Source organism: Callospermophilus lateralis, chromosome 3 (genome assembly GCF_048772815.1).
Source record: "Callospermophilus lateralis isolate mCalLat2 chromosome 3, mCalLat2.hap1, whole genome shotgun sequence".
Classification (NCBI taxonomy): Eukaryota; Metazoa; Chordata; class Mammalia; order Rodentia; family Sciuridae; genus Callospermophilus; species Callospermophilus lateralis.
In genome coordinates this window covers 59992937-60012932 of record NC_135307.1, presented here as the reverse complement: position 1 = coordinate 60012932, position 19996 = coordinate 59992937, and the positions used below count along the sequence as shown (strand labels likewise).

General features: G+C 37.8%; 1 protein-coding gene across 3 annotated transcripts in view; it reads left to right on the top strand.

The window, feature by feature from the left end:
• Positions 1–19996, top strand: part of Nin (ninein) — a 106657-nt gene that overhangs the window by 60667 nt on the left and 25994 nt on the right. For 2 of the 3 annotated variants that reach the window (XM_076850273.2, XM_076850274.2), the window contains exons 15-25: positions 2052–2190; positions 4038–4159; positions 5276–5781; positions 6704–8848; positions 10114–10239; positions 10352–10421; positions 12032–12247; positions 14799–14912; positions 16627–16749; positions 17554–17667; positions 18408–18554. In XM_076850273.2, the coding sequence (XP_076706388.1) occupies positions 2052–2190; positions 4038–4159; positions 5276–5781; positions 6704–8848; positions 10114–10239; positions 10352–10421; positions 12032–12247; positions 14799–14912; positions 16627–16749; positions 17554–17667; positions 18408–18554 (3822 nt within the window). The remainder of the gene's footprint in view (positions 1–2051; positions 2191–4037; positions 4160–5275; positions 5782–6703; positions 8849–10113; positions 10240–10351; positions 10422–12031; positions 12248–14798; positions 14913–16626; positions 16750–17553; positions 17668–18407; positions 18555–19996) is intronic. The other variant, XM_076850275.2, reaches the window with a different exon arrangement.

The window sequence follows — 19996 nt, the reverse complement described above, 5'->3', positions numbered from 1 at the left end:
TTCTCCTCTAGAGGGCTGTGAAAACAAGAGTACCTACCTACTCATCAGGTGGTTGTGAAGATTCAACGAGCCAATGTGTAGAGCTCTTTCATGGAAGTTGGCTATTAATATTGTTAGTGCTCAGCCAGAGGAATGAGAAGTTGTGCTCCATTTGTATAAAATGAGTCAAATGCATTATACTGTCATGTAAAACTAATTAGAACAAATTTTTAAAATATAAATATATATATATATATATATATATATATATATATATATATATATATATATATACACACACACACACACACATATATATATGTCAATATCCTGCATCAGGGAATCTGCAAACTGCATTTGGGTCTGCTTTATCTAGATCAGAAGTTACTAGTGCTTAGAGGAAAATATAATTTTATGCCAAGTGGAGGAATATGATATTGCCATGTTGATGTGCTTTTTCCAAAGTTAGCCTTTCTTGATTGATCATTGCAGCCTAATGTGGCGTAATTTAGTTTTGTCCTGTATTTTTTCTTCTTTTTAATTTTTGAATAAGTTCCTTTTTTACAAAACAAATGAAGCAGAAACCATTCAAGTGTTTCTATAATAAACCATTCCCAATACCTACCAGGAGAGATAAAAACACTCTTTTAGAGGAATCTCTGTTTATTTTCCTAAATTAACTTCCATAAGCTTAGAAATTTGGGATTTTTCCCTCCTTAAACCAGAAATACTAGTCTATTTTAACAAGGTTAACTGAGTTCTAAGTGCTTTAGATAAAAATTGCACTTGAGCGGAGGTGTGGAAAGCAGATCCCTCCTGATGAGCTTGTTTCTGGGCTGCCTTCTCAGGAGGTGCACATTTCTACTGCTTTTATAATTAAGTTACAGCTTTGGTCCTAATCAAATGGACTGTTTGCTTTCAACTTCTTTAAATGTAATGAATTCATCAATAAAATTCATCCCAGTCCATTCACTTTTTTAAACAACTTTACATACCATATATTTCACCCATCTAAAATGTACAAATCAATGTCTTTTATTATATCCACACAATTGTGCAACCATCACCACAGTCAATTTTAGAATATTTTTCTCACCCCAAGAAGAAATCCCTGATCTACCTAGCCACAGTCATTCCCATGATCACTAGCCCTAGACCATTACTTTTCTACTTTCTGTAGATTTGCCTAATCTTTGCTTTTCACAAAAAATGGAATCAGATAATGTGTGTACCTTTGTGATTGGCTCCTTTACTTAGCATGATGTTTTCGTGGTTCATTCATGTTGTTAAGTGTTTCAGTACTTTATTCCTTTTAATGTTGGAATAACATTCTATCATATGGATATATTGTGTTTTGTTTATCTATCATTGGTTAATGGACATTTGATTTTGGGGGAGCTTTATGAATAATGCTACTATGAAAATCTGTGTGCCCATTTTTATGAAGACATAGATTTTCATTTCTCTTGGGCATATACATAAGAGTGGAACTGCTGAGTCATATGGTAACTCTTTGTTTAGCCTTTTGAGAAACTGGCAAATCTCTTCCATCTTGCATTCCCACCAGTATGAGAGTTCCAGTTTCTCTGTATCTTGGTCAACAGTTATTATTCTGCATCTTTTTTATTTTGGCTATCCTTGTGGGCATGAAGTGACATCCCCTCATTGTTTTTATTTGCATTTCTCTAATAGTTTAATGATTTTGTGGATCTTTTTACATACTTACTGATTGTTTATTTTCTTGGGGGAAGTATCTTAAGACATTTCTTAAGATATCTTAAAGGATCCTATGTCCTTTGCCCATTTCTTATATTTATATTCTTATATTGAGTTCCTTATATTTATTATTGAGTTGTAATAGTCTTTATATATTCTAGTTATAAGTACCTTATCAGATATGAAATTAACAAAATTGTTCTTCCATTCTGTGGGTTGTCTACTTTTTTGATGGTGCCTGTTGAAGCACAAAAGTGTCTATTTTGATGATGTCCAATTCATCTGTTTTTGTTGTTGTTGTTGTTGCTTGTATTTTGGTGTCACTTCTAAGACCTGTGTGGGTTTCTAAACCCCAGGTATTACAAGACCAAGTGGATGAACTCCAGTCCGAGCTAGAAGAGTATCGTGCACAAGGCAAAGCATTCAGGCTTCCCTTGAAGAACTCGCTGTCAGAAGAACTTGATGTTAATAGTGGCGGCATTGAGCCTGACCAGGGTAAACACATTCAGACATTATCTTTTCAGAGTCTTTGCATTTAACCTTTGCAAGAACTGTGACTGAATGTGAAATTGGAAAACTGGCAATCTGAAGGGAAAAAAGCCTTTGTCAATTCTCATTTTGAGCTATTTCACTTGCGGTCAGGTTTTTCACTTATCGTTGAAGTCTGTATGAGAATATGTCCATCTGATTTTTATATGTATCAACAAAGGAATGAAAAAAATCAAAACACTAAAGTATTTGCTTTGTTTAAAACAAACAAACTGACTGCAAATCTAAGAACCCATGCCTTTGGAGTGTTAGAATTCAGACACAGAGCCATTGCTAAATCCTTTCTTTGAGAGTGCCTGGCTGGTATGAAGATGGTTTTGGAGGGTGAGCCAGCCACAAACCACAGAATCTGTAACTGGTTTTCTTATGCTGGCTATGCTAAATGCCTCTGTTGCCTCTGCAGAACAACAAATAAGATAAATAAGGGTTGGTCGCCTGTGCCTTTGAGGAAAATTTCCAGGGGCAAGGTTGGAAGTCAGAGTTGTTTGGGAACCATCCGACCTTCACTCCTGGCTCATTCCCCCATCTTGATAGCCAGCCTTTTTGCTCAGATGCATTGAGTTCAGATTTTAGAAACGGCTCAAAATCAGTTCTTTTGTTATAAATAGCTTTCCTCTCTGCTACTTGGGTGAAAGTACTTTTCTCACAAATATGGTTCATTCCTTCCCTCACCTACTTACTGTAGAATTAGCAGGGGGTAGAGGAGGGGAGTGGAAGAGGTCTTCAGCCCTTTTCTCTGATTTTTGGCCTATATACTCTAGTCAAGGGTGGAGACCACCTGACTATATGATACATTTCAGCAGCTTTTCCATCCAGCAGTTGGGTTGTGCTCTTCACGGGTAACCATCTTTGGGTGGTTTATATCCATGTGTTGATTCTCAGCTGGGGATATGCCATATGATTAGAAGCCCAGGTCAAGACTGTCAATCTTAGCTGTGAGGTCTCAGCTCAAGAGGGGTCCTTTTCTCCCATCTGCCATATAATTCCCACATGAAAAACTATCTTGGGCTTCCCTGCCTTAAGGGATTGCTACCTAATAGTAGACTTTGTTTTGTAGACACACAGTGTTTTGGCACTAGCTCAGCCTTCGACTTAGTCTTTACCTTCTCGATGTCCTCATCAGTCATCATGGGCAGTTTCAGAGGTACACTCATACGGTGGAGTTGTGAATCCCCACCCTCACCATCCCCCCCCAAAAAAACCCTGCCTATATCCAGGTTCCAAATTATGTCCTATTTTTCAGCCAATAATTTTAGAGGGGGATCAACAGGAAACTCAATGACACCAAGTCTTCTTTTTATTGAGTGATGAGCTGAACATCCTGACTCAAGAAGTCTACTCCTCAAAGCCTGGCAGCAAGTATGCTGGCCACTCACCCCCCAGCCACATTGCCCTTGTGCCAGTTTGTCATTCAGTAGTTGTTGGATGGATAGAATGCTGGTTGGCCAAACTTCTCCTGCTATTTCCTCAACATACCATTTTCATCAGGAGGAGGTCATGTTTAAGCAGTAATTTCCACACCTATGTCTATCTACTGTTTAAAAAGGTATATTCTACTAAGGTTGGTACATTGCCAATACATGAAAGAATCTGTTCATCTTAGTGTCTTGTTTGCCCTAATGTTTGAAAAGAGAAGAGACTTCTCTTGGCTTCTCTTATTTTCCAGTAGCTCACATCTGGGGAAATTTAGGCTGAAAGTTATGCCTTAGGTAAATTGGGGGTCCCTCCTCAGATGCCAGATTGTGTTATTGAAAGAACCTGCCACAGGATCAGTGAGTCCCCTGTGTTTTTAGGACTGGGTTCTGAAGAATGCAATCCACTCAATATGAGCATCGAGGCTGAGCTGGTCATTGAACAGATGAAAGAACAACATCACAGGGACCTGTGTCACGTAAGACTGGAGCTTGAAGACAAGGTAAGTTTCTCTTACCAACCAGATCCCTAATTTCTTTGATCTCTGACAGCCATTTTCATATGGAGCTTTTCCAAATCTTTCTCACACAACAGGACTTTCTATGCATTTCTTCCTATGTCTGGTGGCTACCAGAAGCCTACTTCCTCAGGCTGAGGGCAAGCCCTTTTCCTCCTGAGAGAGAGTTTCTCTAAAATATAATATACTCATTCCTGCAAGCATGAAACATGAAACTCAGAGGCTATTGTGTTATTTCAACTTGTTAAAAAAAAATCTTCAACAACTTAATAAAACAACAAAAAAATCCCTTTGATGTACTAAATTATGTACTAAATTAAGTAAAAGCTATGATCCTTGGCCTCCCAACAGGTCACCTTGGGACTTCCATTTACATTCCCAGTCTTCTCTGTTGCCATGCAAGTTCTTATCCTCTAGCCAAACTGGGTGGTTTGTGGTTCTCCATTAAACTCTGTCCCCTTTAGCTCATACTATTACAAACTGTGCTGTTATTACTGCTTTTTGCCTCTTGAAAGTCCACTTACCCTCCAGAGTTTGCATCAAACATTGCCTCTTACAGGAAGTCATTCCAGAATTTTCTAAACAAATTTGATTTTTCTCTCTTCTAACTCCCCATGCTACATTGTAGTTCTTTTTTCTAGGCTTTTTATATTTGATGTTCTGCCTTGTATACTTGTCTTATCCATGTCCAGACTAGTTTCTCTTCAATGGCAGGAACTATGTCTTAATCGATTTTATGTTGCCTTGAGGCTTGCAGGGTACCTTGTAGTATCAATAAATATTTTAATTAATTAAATATTTTAAAACCTTAAGTTTTCAGTTGGAAAGGACTCATGGGAAGACAAAGAGTATCTATGTGTGAGGGTCTTCCCAGTTCTTAATAGAGTTGCTCAGAAACTAGTATAATTTAACCAAATTTTTTTTTAAAAAAACTAATTATGCCAGACTTAGATATCTTATTTAAGGTGTTTGAAATAAGTTATTTTCAAAGTGTGAAAATTCAGAAATGATTATAGAACAAAATACTTGCTGCCTCCATCACATTCCTTTCCATGGCCTCGAGCTGAACAATCTTGCGGTGGTTTCCTGTCTTGCTTGTAGGTGCGCCATTATGAAAAGCAGTTGGACGAGACCAGGCTCACCTGTGAAAAGGAGCAGGAGACCATGAAGCAGAAGTACCAGCATGGCATGCACACCTTGGAAAAACAAATAAGTGACCTTCAAAGTGAAATTGCAGAACTCCAGGGGCAGGTCATGGCACTGAAGGAGGCGCACCGGGAGACCTGCTGCCAGCATGAGGAGGAGAAGAGGCAACTGCAGGTGACGTGGGATGAGGAAAAGGCTCGCCTGAGGGAGGAGCTCAGGCTGGAGCACGAGCTGGAGCTCAAGGCCCGACTGCAGCAGGCGGAGGAAGGCTTTAGCCAAGAGAGGGAAGGACTCATCCAGAGTAGCACCTGGACAGAGGAGAAGGTGAGGGGCTTGACTCAGGACCTAGAGCAGTCTCACCAGGAGCAGCTGACAAGCCTGGTGGAGAAGCACACTCTTGAGAAAGAGGAGTTGAGGAGAGAGCTCTTGGAAAAGCACCAAAGGGAACTTCAAGAGGGAAGGTAAGGATGTGAGGGGAGCCAAGCAACCCAGGCGCGTCGTCTCAGGGCACCAGACGCTCTAGTCAGTGGAGGAGGCCTGGAAAAACCAGAAGGCAGAGGAGCCCAGGGGTCGTGTAGATTCTTCTTAACATTTCCAACTGATTTGACCTTGTTTACACCTAAACTTAACTTGGAGAGTATTGGAACTATTTGTTTGTTTTTTTAAAAAAGGAAAGTGGTCCTGGTATTAAAACCTATCTTCTAAGGCTCCAGGTAAAGATGAGATGATCCAAAATGTGGTCTCTTCCTACTTTGGTTCTGTCACTTTCTAAGAAAGGCTGTTTATAAACTAGATTCTGAGCAACCTTACATTTCTTCCCAGAGTTACGAAATGACAATTTGTGCTCACCTTCCTTCTGTGAAATCCCAGTTCATTTGAGGGCTTTGGTGCTTCACTCCCTCACATACTGCTATTTTATTAAATAAGAAACAAACCCAAAATGGATTTGTTAATATGTATGATTTAAGTGACTAATATCCTGCAATGCATGTTTAATTAAAATGAAGCAGTGTTCTATATTTCCCAAGTTAGGGGTTAGGTCAATACATATTTCATCATTTCATATGAAATACCAGTTTAAGACTTTGGTTTAAAAATCTGTAAGTACATCCAGGTCTATGCCAAAGAATTTGGTTTCATAAATATTCTCCTAACTTCAGAGAGAGATGTCTTCCAAATGAATTGTAGTTTCCACTCTTAACTTTTAGAAATGTGATTCCTCCCAGTACACATGAAACATGGAGGAATAAGTTAAGATCATTTTTAGAAAGAATTTTTTTTAACTATTTGCTTGGCAGCCTCCTCTATGCATGGAAAAATGTATTTTGTTTGTTTCTGGAGTTGGTGGCAATTTCAGTAATACTGTATGTTGACCACATTTAGGGAAAAAATGGAAACAGAGTATAATAGAAGAACTTCTCAGATAGAAGCCCAGTTTCAGGCTGACTGTCAGAAAGTCACTGAGAAATGTGAAAATGCTCTGCAAAACCTAGAGGGGCGCTACAGCAAAGAACTGAGGGACCTTCTAGAACAGCAACTGGAGGAGAAATCTCAGTGGCAGTTTGAGAAGGATGAGCTCACCCAAGAGTATGCAGAAGCCCAGGAGCAGCTTAAGAAGACTCTTCAGAGGGAGAAAGCAACTTCTTTGGTCCTGTCCCAGGAGAGAGAGATGCTGGAGAAGACATACAAAGAACATTTAAACAGCATGGTCCTAGAGAGAGAGCAACTGCTCCAGGACCTGGAAGACCTACGGAATGTATCTGAAAGTCAGCAAAATCTACTGTCTGACCAGATACTTGAGCTGAAGAGCAGTCACGAAAAAGAACTGAGAGACCGAGAGCAGGTCCTATGCCAGGCAGGGGCCTCAGAGCAGCTGGCCAGCCAGCAGCTTGAACAGTTACAACTGGAACGTGAACAGGAAAGGCAGGAAATGGTGGCCAAGCTTCTGGCCATGGAGACCATCCACAGAGTGACCTGTGAGAAAGCAGATCGAGAGAGGGCTGAGATGAGCACAGAAATCTCCAGACTGCAAAATAAAATTAAGGACATGCAGCAGGCAGCAATTCCTCTCTCCAGGCTTCAGGGTAGCTGCCAAACAACAGGAGAGGATGAGGAGGAAGGAAATGGGACCATGTCCCTGGTTCAGCAAGGGGAGCAGCTGTTGGAAGAAAACGGAGATGTCCTTGTAAGCTTGCAGAGAGCTCACGAACGCGCAGTGAAGGAAAATGTGAAAATGGCTTCTGAGATTTCCAGATTGCAGCAGAGGCTGCAAAGACTAGAGCCAGGGTCGGTGATGTCATCTTGTTTAGAGGAGCCAACTACTGAGTTTTTTGGAAATTCTATGGAACAGACAGAATCATTTTCATCCCCAAACCAAATGAAGCAAGAAAAAGGTGAAACTGCACCATACAGGCTAAGTGACTTGCAAGATGATGAGGTCCAGGACCTGGGGAGTACTGCGACAAGCTCTGTTCAGAGACAGGAGGTCAAAATTGAGGAGTCTGAAGCTTCCATAGAGAGTTTTTCTGAGCTAGAAAACAGTGTAGAGACCAGGACCGAATCCTGGGACCTGAAGAATCAGATTAGTCAGCTTCGGGAGCAACTAATGATCTTACGCGCAGATTGTGACCGAGCTTCTGAAAAGAAACAGGACCTGCTTTTTGATGTTTCTGTGCTAAAAAAGAAACTAAAAATGCTTGAGAGAATCCCTGAGGTTTCTCCCAAGTATAAGCTGCTATATGAAGATGCAAGCAGAGAAAATGACTGCCTCCAGGAAGAGCTGAGAGTGATGGAGACACACTACGAGGAGGCTCTGGAGAACAACAAAGAGCTCACTGTGGAGGTTTTCAGGTTGCAGGATGAGCTAAAAAAAGTGGAAGAAGTGACTGAAACATTCCTTAGCCTGGAGAAGAGTTATGATGAGGTCAAAACAGAAAACGAGGAGCTAAACGTTCTGGTTTTGAAGCTTCAAGGGAAGATTAAAAAACTGCAGGAAAGAGCAGCCTTGCAGTGTGGCTCCTTCTCCTTGTGGGAAGCCTGTTCAGACAACTTGAAGGTCGAGTGTGATGAGAAGGTACTTGAACTCAATCAGACGCTGGAAGAGTGTGTGCCTGAGGTTTTGAGGGCATGCCATATTTTAGAAGAATGCAACCAAGAAAACCAGGGCCTTGAGCAGGGCAGAACGCGAATCTCCAAAAAAGTAAAAGCACATGAAATCCCTCAGGTGTATGGAACAGTTCAGACACATCAAGAAAATTCCAGAGGTGGGACTCAAGTTATCCTGGAGGAAAGCCCTGTTCTCCTAGGCCTTCAAGATAAACATGTTCAGCGTCAGGCCACAATAGCAGAGTTAGAACTGGAGAAACAGAAGCTACAGGAGCTGACTAGAAAGTTAAGGGAGAGAGTCACTACCTTAGTTAAGCAGAAAGATGTACCTTCTCAGGGAGAGAAGGAGGAAGAGCTGAAGGCAATGATGCATGACTTGCAAATCACATGCAGTGAGATGCAGCAGAAAGTTGAACTTCTGAGGTAACGTATGTACATTCTAGACTTCACGGAATCCCACAGAGCACCTGATCGAATCTAACTTGCACTGCTTTCCGTGCATAGAGAAACTAACCTGTTAGTCTTCAAGAAAAGAGCAGTACCCTAGACTTCCTTCTGCTTCTGTGTCATATTAACAAATAACCTTGCCTTGGAGGCATTCTCTTCCTTGTAGCAAATAAATGTGTTCATATGGAGTGTGAAAGTTCAAAATGGCGAGTGTTTGCTGTTTAACCACATGCATCACCACTGTACAACTTTACCTCTTTTCTAGCACTTACTTTATTTGGATGAATAGCTATTATTTTGCTCAATGTCAATTACTTTCCTCATTTTGATGAAACACGTTATATGAGCATGAATGGTTTTTGTGTATTATTAACTCTCTTGGTAGATTAAAAATTCTTATCTTATACTAATATAGGAAAGATGTTTTGTGGCTTATAGTTTTTCACTTAGATAACTTGAAGTGCATGTTGATATTCTAAAAACAATAGAAATTTATCTTATAGCATATACTTACCAAGGAGCTCCTAGTTTCTAATAAATATGCTTAAAGAGTAGCGACAAAGATAGAACTAATGTAAACTATTGCCCACTTGATTTTATGAAATATGAGTCTTCTAGCAAAATGGGTATCTAAAAACATCTTGTAAAATATTACATCATGTTTAAAATATCTTAATGGTATAAAACAAACCAATTCTGAGATAGTTTCTCCTTCCTCAGGCCATTTTTAGTTCAAAACATCAGCATATAATGAGATGAATAGAATCTCAAAGTAAACAGTATATGTATTTCAGTGTGGCCCTTTGATTAATGTAGTAAAATTTCTTTCTGTAGGTCCCTGTGGGCATAAAACTAAAACTCATACAGCTTAGTAATTTGGTTTATGTCTATTCAGAGCAGGGAGGCCTTGAGACTGAGATAAATAAAGCCATTTGTTCAAAGCAATGTGCCTGCCACTGAGAAAATCAACCACCAGATTGATACTGAATCTCAATGCCCATCTCCATGCTCAAGTTTTTTTTAGCCACACTCCCCTGATGTCTTTTAGTGAAATTCTTACTTCCCAAAAGAAGCAAATCTTTATGTCAAAACTTGATTTCCAAGGACCAAGAGACCACTAATTTAGACTTTTCTTTTTAACTGGCATGCAATACTTACTTTATTGGAAGTTACTAAAAAATATTTTCCAAAGATGCCAGATGACTGCCTTATAACTTTTTAAAAAAATCTCTGTACTTCAGATATGAATCTGAAAAGCTTCAAGAGGAGAATTCTATTTTGAGAAATGAAATTACTACTTTAAATGAAGAAGATAGCATTTCTAGCCTGAAATTAGGAAAATTAAGTGGATCTCAGGAAGAACTGTGGTAAGACAGAGTATATTTGAATTTTCTTAAGACATTTTGTAAGGACTAAAAAACTATTTAACTTCAACTTTTAAAGCCTAGCCCCCAAATTAAATTTTCATTTTTCCTTTAGGCAAAAAATAGAAACTGTAAAACAGGAAAAAGCTGAAATTCAGAAGATGGTTGAAAATTTAAAAAAACAGGTAAGGAAACAGTATTTCCCAATGTTTCTTGATTCTGAAATTTCCTTTTTTTAATTTGAAATTTACAAATTTATAGTAATTAAATATATTCCTAGAATAGTACATTGCTAATGATAGTAAAGTTGTAAATTCTGAGTTTAAAAATGGAAAATCACCTCTCATTGACTCTAAACTGGGTTTCTGTTTAGAAAATAATGTATATATTGTTTCTAGATCCTGTGTGCTTAATGCAAGCTTTGTAACCAGCAGGAGTTGGGATACCTCTAAAGTACACCTAGAATACTAGCTCTAGCCCTTGTGCAGCTTCAGTTAATGTTAGTTCCTTTCTTTTTCCTCATCATGATTAAAAGCAGAAAGATAAGGACAGAATTTCACAGATATGGAATGCCAGCTAATCAGCATATCATTTCACAGAATCATAATTTATTCAGATAGCTTGTGCCATTCAATGTTCATTTTATATAATCTTGTAACATGTAGTTGAGCACGTGAAGAACATTTAAGATTATGTCTGAAATAGTCAAAAGACAAGGACATTCTGGGAAAAAAGTATTTTCAGCACTTGAAATGTTCAGGGTTTTAACATCCAAAATGTATTTTGTACTCTTACAAAAATGGTAAGGCAGGGCTGGGAATATAGCTCAGTTGGTAGAGTGCTGGCCTTGCATGCACAAGACTCTGGGTTAAATCCCAAGCACCACAAAAACAAAAGAAAAAAAAGGTAGAAAAATGGTAAAGCCCAGTTGAAAAATAGGTAATCAATTTGAATGCTCTAATTATACAAAAATAATATAACACAAAAAAGATGGTTATTCTCAAAATAACAAGGGAAGTATAAATTAGTTTCTTTTTTTCTCAATTGAACTAGCAAAAATTAAAAGTTGATATCATCTAGGATTCAAAAGGTTGTGAGGAAATGAGAAATACATTGCCAATAGGATTGTAAATTGGTAGCACTCTGAAGAACAGATTTGGGAGACATCTATCAAAACAACAATGTTTATGTATACCTTCTAACCCAACAACCCTGCTTCTAAAAGATATTATACTAAATGTAAAATGATACCAGATATAGATGGGTTGTTTCCTCATAATTAAAGGAAATAATTATAACAAACCTATATGTCTATCAGTGCAGAATGGCTAAATACATTATGGAAAATCTTGCTACTTGGGATATCCTACAACCATAAGAAGAAACACATAATTTCCAAACACTCATGGAAAGCATAAGCATCTGTAAGATATTATAAGTGGAAAAAGCAGGCTATCCAAACATGAAATGATCTAATTTTTTGCTTAAAAAAGAGAAAAGAATCTCTATGTGTGTGTGGGTTTTATATATTCATAGAAATGTGTATTCATAGAAAATGATCTAGTGGTTTACATATCCAGTTGCAAACAATAGATCATCCTAAAGGATGGGATTAAGCTGTGTCTCATACACTTCTGAATGACCAAATTTGTAATAATGGGTACATATTTTTTCTGTTATTATTTATACTTACTTTTAAACTTTATATAGAAAGGAAAAAAGAATTAGTTTCTAAATCTGTTTTTTAGCAGAAGCAGGATAACAAGTTTTTAAGATGTATTTCAATTTTAATTAGATTTCAGATTTAAAAATCAAAAACCAACAGTTGGATTTGGAAAATGCAGAGCTTAGCCAAAAGAACTCTCAAAACCAGGAAGAATTGCAAGAACTTAATCAACGTCTGGCAGCAATGCTATGCCAGAAGGAAAAAGAGCCAGGAAACAGTAAATTCAAGGAATGGGAACAAGAAAAGTCTGATCTGAAAGAAGAACTAGAACACTGTAAAGTGCAGGTATGATCTGCAGCCACCCTACAACTTCTCTCTCCCTCTCTCTTTCCTTTTTTTAAGGAAATCTTAAGAACTAGAAGAAATGCTTGTATTAAATTTTTTATGCTTAAATATAATAATTAAAACAGTGTGGTACTGGAACATTAATCCCTATCCCAGACAGATAAATGGACTAGAAAGTCTTGAATTTGATACAAATACTAATGGATACCTAGTATGATCAGTCTTCTAATATATGGTTTCCACATCCATAGATTCGACTAACTTCTGATCAAAACTGTTTTTTAAAATTGCATCTGAACTAAACAGAGTTCTTTTTCTTCTTATTATTCCCTAAACAATACATTATAACAACTATTTACATAGCATTTATACTTTACTAGGTATTATAAGTAATTTAGAGATGAGTTAAAATACACAGGAGAATGTGAATAGGTATACGTAAATACTATGCCATTTTACATAAGGGACTTGGTTATCTAGGGGCTTGGGTATTTGTGGAGAGTACTGGAGCCAGTCTCCCACACATGCCAAAAAATAATAGTAGGTGACAAAGGTGGCTTCTCAAACTGCTGGAGTAAAAATGGATTTTCTCCTCCTCCTCCTCCTCCCCCTCCCCCTCCTCCTCCTCCTCCCCCTCCCCCCCTCCTGCCCCCCTCCTCCCCCCTCCTTCCCTTCCCCCTCCCCCTCCCCCTCCTCCTCCTCCTCCTTCTTCTTCTTTTTTAAATAAGTGATGTCTGACCAACTGCATAGACATTTGGAAATAGATAAAATTAGAACCATGTTTCATAACTTATATAAGGATAAATTCTAATTGTAATAGAAGTCTAAATATAAAAAAACAGTACAAGTACTAAAAGAAAACATGATGGGTGAATTTGTCTTTAACTATCATTTTAAAAAAGGCCAACTATGACTCTAAAACAGGGCAATACAAGAAAAAAAAAATTTTGCATGGCAAAAAAAATTATATAAAGTCAAAAGACAACTGACGAAGTAGGAGAGAATATTTACAACATAACTACAGAGAGAAGAGCTCATACCTCTATGGGTAAAGAACTCTTAAAAATTAAGGATATAAAATCTGATAGCAAAATTGGACAGAGATATGAACAAACAATTCACAAAAGAGATAAAAATGTACTTCAAATCTATGAAAAAGTGTTCAAAATCAGTCATAATTAGTTAAGTGCAAATTAAACAACACTAATGTGTAATTTATCACCTAAAAGACCAGCAGTAATTTTTAAATATGACAACATATTCTGTTGGCAAAAGCTGTGGAAAAACAAACATTTTCATACATTGCTGGTGAGAATGCAAAATTATATCATCCGTGTGCAGGTAAATTTGGCAATAAATAACAAAATTTTGCCTAGCAATCTCACTTCTAGGAATATACCCTAAAGGTATACTTGCAACAAAATCAAAAGTCATATACACAGGGTTAGTCATTGCTGCATTGTTTGTAATTGCAAAATAGTGCAAACAGCCTAGATGCTCCTACACAGTGGAGTGGTGGAGGAAATGTGGTGGGTACATCCATACCACATTAGTACTGTTTGAGAAAAAAAATAAGAAAGCTCTTTATGTGAAATAATTTCCAGAACACAATGTTAAGTGAAAAAAATATTCAAGAGTATCTCTATGTGCCTCCACGTATGTGAGAAAGGAGACATTAGAAAATACCCATGTACCTACTCATTTTCATGAAGCTGCTCATCCCCAGCACTGTTTTACATCATCTTCCAGTACTCTTACAAGAAATGCATAAGTGAATCCATTCAAGATGTGGGGATGGGGAGGGTACCAAAATGGAACATAAACGCTGCAGAAGCCCAACAGCATGCAGGATGTAGCCACACTGGGGAAGAAAAGAATTCAGTGAAGGGCTAGGGCTATAGCTCAGAGGTAGAGCACTTGCCCCTCATGAGTGAGGTACTGGGGTCAATCCTCACTACCTCATAAAAATAAATGATATTGTGTCCATCTATAACTAGAAACATATTTTAGAAAAAAGAATTAAGTGATCTACAAAATAGATATATGATAGAATAAAATAAACATAGACTATAATAAATACCTGAGTCCATATTAACATAAAAATTGATTAAATAGGGAGAATTTACAGAATTGATTTCAGAATGGTAATTAATTAACGAAGAAAGAAAGACAAAAACAGAAAATCATCCCTAGGCAAAACACCCAAGTAGTAATTATTATAGCCAAAATCTACTAATCAGACAATAATAAAGCAGAACATTGGAAAACAGAAATTGCATAATCTCAAAAGTTTTACTGACAAGAAAAAGTAACCCCACAGTGGAGAAATGTACAAAAACTGCCTTAGGAATCCTATTCATGTTATTTAAGAGGAAAGCCTTTTAAGATGGCTGTAGTGAGTTCCTTTAAATACAAGGACAAAATTCATAAAGCAGCCTGTGGTTGAATTGGTGTCGTTGTTTCCTTCATATTTACTGCCCTCTGTGAACCTGGTCTGTCTCCCCAGCCTGAGTGAATGTGTCTATTATCTGAGTTTTTATTTTTCTCTTAGTCCTCCACTTTAGTGTCTTCTTTGGAAGCAGAACTTTCTGAAGTTAAAATACAGACTCATATTGTGGAACAGGAGAACCTTCTTCTCAAAGATGAACTGGAGAAAATGAAACAAGTAAGGCTGCATACCATTAGAGGGGCTGAGGGAGCAGACTGTGCCCCCTTAGTCTGGTGTTTCTAGCCACCAGACATCCTTTGCACTCAGTCCCCTCAACTGGCTTATTGCTTGGTAAAGCTGAGGACTTAAAGGACAAGTCCATTCGTAAGAACTCTTATTGGTAATTATTCATATTTCCTTCTAGTTAGGTTGTAGACTCCAAAATTCTATTACTGTAAGTGAAGCCCAACCATTTCAACCCAAGGAATTGGTTGTTCTACTTTGTCCTGGCCAGGGAGAAAAAAAGTAGCATTAGTTTGTTTAAAAAGAAGGTGACTTCTGCTCCTAGCTTTCCTTACTCTGTTTACTCTTATTTGGGAGGATACAGGTGAAGGTGGTGCTTCTGACCATCCTTCCTTGTAATTATTTCGTCAGGCGCCAGACCCCTGAGTAAGGGAAGGTCAGCCCATTGTCATTGCCTACAGCTCAGACCTAGAAAGCATGTGCCATTCTATGTGATATCATGGATCATAGCTTGCAAGCACTTCTATGCGTTCTACCTATTGCACTGAAAAGAAACACAAATAGCATCCGCAGAAATCACATGTCAGTCTGTAGACATCCAAAATGATAATAAGCTTTCTGGGGATTTGCAAGGTCCTGGGTGAAGGAGAAGGCTCTTCATTAGACCAATATATCCTTCTGGCCTATTCTTCCAAAGTATGTTAGATTTGTTGCCAATTGAAGAAAAGATTCAACCAGTAAAATCTATTTGTCATAACTATTTCTAAAGCGAAATGTAAAACAACTTCAAGCAGGACATAGAAAGATGGCCCTGTCGGAATGATACTAAAGAACTGAAAAATGTGAAAGTCAAGTGCAAGGGTGGAAAATTAAACATTTATAAAATGTGGGGAAGGGTTAAGAGGTGTAAGAAACAAGTAGCCTCTTTAAATCCATGATTGACCCTGGCACATTTAGCAATGTCTAGGACCCTTCTGGTTTTCACAAATGGGGATACAGTATCTAGTGGGTAAAGCTGGAGATGCTGTAAAACAACCTACAGTGTGTAGGACAGTTTCCCTTCCCCCCACCCCCACCGCCAGAAGAATTTCTTCAGCCCAAAGTGTCAATAATACCAACATTGATGCTGCAAAGAAACAGCCTGGTTTGTAACGTGGAGAGGAAGAAACCCGAGCATTACGTTAGCAACACTCTACTAGAAGTCAACTTGGGCATCCTCCAAAGGAAAGGGCACGTGAAACAAGCTAGAAAACACAGATTGTTATATTCTTAAACAGCCCTTGTGTTAATACCTTGTATTTGGTTCATGGTGATGCTATATTCTTGACTCACATTTTTTGAAAAAAAGATTTTTTTCTAGTTGAAAAAGCATGAGAACAATATAATGTGTCACTGTGCACAAATTAGATGGATGGCAGAATGGCAGTACAGTTATGTTACCCTGAAGGTGAAATTGAAAGCTGGGATCATTATTTAACAATGTCTGTCTGAGTCCATCTGAGCAGACATTGCAGCACTGAACTGGGGAGTGAAAGAGAAGCCAGCAGGGAACGGTTTGTTAAATTATAGTCTGCAAGAGTTTATATGTCCTCTGAAATATCTACAGATAGGGAAATCTCAGCAGTCATGAAAACGCCCTGTTTATAAATACCTCTTTATGAACACAGCCAGGAGATGATGGTGGGGCTCGTTTGTTTATCTCTTACAGCTGCACAGATGTCCTGATCTCTCTGACTTCCAGCAAAAAATTTCTAGTGTTTTAAGCTACAATGAACAACTACTGAAAGAAAAAGAAGCTCTGAGTGAAGAATTAAATAGCTACGTGGATAAGGTAGTAAAAACAATAAGACTTTACCACATCATGGAATGTGTTCCCTAAAGAGCATTTCTCTAGAGGTACTCAACCACGGGCCTCCCATGTTAGCCTTCCTGTTCCAGAGTTTCCTGGAACAGCATTTCAGCTGGTCTTACATTACCTTAGATCTCATGAAGCCAAGATTTTGATTTTGTCTCATTTTAGTATATCGGGATACTGCTTAATATATATAATATCTACATACAATGCTACTGTTCTGTCTGCTATAACTAATACATTGTTTTTAATAATCTGAAGTCTATTTCATAGACAATTTTTTCTATTAGTTTCCTTAGCAGATCCAAAACCTCTGCTTTCTTTCTCCCTACCTGCCTTCTTCTGTGTTTTCCTGTTACAGTACACTCCTGAGATTTCTAATTGCCTTCCAGCCCAACATTTCCTACCATCAAAATATGAGGCATGGGGCTGGGGCTGTAGCTCAGCAGCAGAGCACTTGCCTAGCAGGCATGAGGCACTGGGTTCGGTCCTCAGCATCACATAAAAATGAACAAATAAAATGGCATTCTGTCCATCTACAACTACCAAAAAAAAAAAAAAAAATGAGGCAGTGAGGGGGGAAAAAACAATGGGAAAACCCAAAAATGAAAAGGCTCAGAATTAGAAGTAGAACAGAGTCAGGAAAACTTCTACTTTATTTTTCCTTTCCCTGATCTCCCATGTAGATGGTACTTGTTCTTGACAGTGTAAGCAAAGGCTGATAAATTGAGGCTAGGTATGTTTGCAAAAATGCCTTCTTACCTGCTTCTCTTCCTGAAACAGGTGGCAAAATCAAGACGTTTAGAGCACAGAATTGCTACAATGAAGCAAGAACAAAAGTCTTGGGAGCACCAGAGCGAGAGCTTGAAGTCACAGCTGGTGGCTTCACAGGAAAAGGTATGTGGACAATTCCTGTTTCATCGCCACATGAATATTTTCCTATGTCTTCCAATAGAAATCCCAGTGGAAAGAATGATCAGAATGATCACATAGTACCCAATTTTACATATATGTTATATAGTATGTCCATATAATACAAACAACATTTCCTTCAAAGTTCTTTAATTATGAGGTTACTTATTATGAAACCTTGAGAATAGTATATTGAAATCAGTGTTTGTTCCCAATTTAGAAATAGGATTTCTGAATAGGTCCATGCCCTATTAAAGATCTCTATCAACATTCCTTTTACAAAATTTAAAGTTTTAATTGAAATATATATGAGATATCAGTGCAAAATAGGATTCTACAAGCATATATTATTATTTTCAATGAAGAGATCATTTACAAACCAAATACCACAGGCTGAAACGCGATTTCTCCAGGACACAGTGAAGCCACCTTTTGTGATGCCAGTTGGCACTCTCTTTTGTCAGCTATCACTTGGCGATCTACCAGGTGACTATCAGCACTACCTTGCTCCAGGCACAGTTTACCATTTTCCTAAACATAATTTAGCATCTTGTAAACCTACATAATATCCTGGGTTTCCACCAAACTACTGAAAAGAGAACTGGATATGGTAAGCAGAAGCAGGAGCCTTGGAGTTCTCTAGTCCCTATTTATTCATTCCTGGACATGGTGGCAGTAAGACCGTGAGGTTTGGGTAGCAGTGTAAGCTCATTCTTTTCATGCAGGTTCAGAATTTAGAGGAAACCCTGCAGAATGTGAATCTTCAAATGTCTCGGATTAAATCGGACCTCCGAGTGACTCAGCAGGAAAAGGAAGCTTTGAAACAGGAAGTGATATCTTTACACAAACAACTTCAGAATGTGGGTGACAAGGTAATTTTTTTTTATTGAGGCACACCTTTTTCTTCTATAACGTGATCATATAGATATATATAATTTTACATATAGTGGTATTTTTGTGAATGTGTTTGTGTAACTACCACTAGTCAAAATATAGAACATTTCTGGCACCCAGCTGGCTCTTGTGTCCTCTTGAGTTGATAATACTGGTACCCACTTGTTTTATAAAGAGAAGTTCCTTTGAAATAGTTTTTTTATTAGTGCTTATTACTTATGTGGATTTCATTGTGATGTATTTCTAAATGCATATAACATACTTTTGTGCATTTCTACCCACCCATTACCCCCGTGTCCTCCTGTCTCCCTCCTCTATATGCATCTACCTCTCTCCCCTCCCTCATATGCTTCCTCCTCTCAAACAGTCTTCTACTTTCGTGTCATCTTTTTATTTTCCCCTTCATTCCACATGAGAGAAAACATGCATGTTTGTCTTTCTGAGTCTGGTTTATTTCTCTTAACATGATAATCTCCAATTCCATTCAGTTAACTGCAAATGTCATAATTTCATTTTTCTTTATGGCTGAATAATACTTCATAAGTTGCCTGTTATGAACTGTATGTTGATAAATGTGTGTATACAGGTATCACTATAGTATGTGACTTTAATTTCTTTGGGTATATATCAAGAAGATATAGCTGGATGATGTGATAGTTCTGTTTTTCATTTTTTTTAAGACTTCCATGCTCAATTTCCTTACTGGCTATACTAATTTACTTCCCATCAACAGTGTATAAGGGTTTTCTTTCCTTTCCTTTCTTCTCACATCCTTTCCAGTACTTAATTTTTGTATTCCTTTTTCTTCTCTCTCTCTTTTTTTTTTTTTTTTTTTGATGATCGCCATTCTGAGACATAAGAGATCAGGTGAGGGACTGGGGTTGTGGCTCAGTGGTAGCGCGCTTGCCTAGCATGCATGAGGCACCCCATACAAATAAATAAAATAAAGATCCATAAACAACTAAAAAATATTAAAAAATAAAATAAAAGATCGTTGTGAGATGGAATTTAAGTGTAGTTTTGATTTGCATTTCCTTGATGGCTAAAGATGTTGGACATTTTTTCATGTAATTATTCCATTTGTACTTTTTTTGAGAAGTGTCTGTTCAATTCATTTGCCCATTTATTGTTTGTTTATTTGTTTTTGGAGGGGGTCGTTTTTTGAGTTCTTTACACATTCTTGATATTAATCCTCTGTTGGGAGAGTAATTAGCAAAGATTTTCCTAATTTTTTAAGTCTATTGTTTCTCTTGCTGTGCAGAAGCTTTTTAACTTGATGTAATCACACTTGCTGATTCTTCCTTTCATTTCCTAAATTACTGGAGTCCTTTCAGGAAGTCATTGCCTGTGCCTATATTTTGAAATGTTCCCTTTATGTTTTCTTTTAGAAGTTTTAAAGTTTCCGGTCTTATACTTAGGA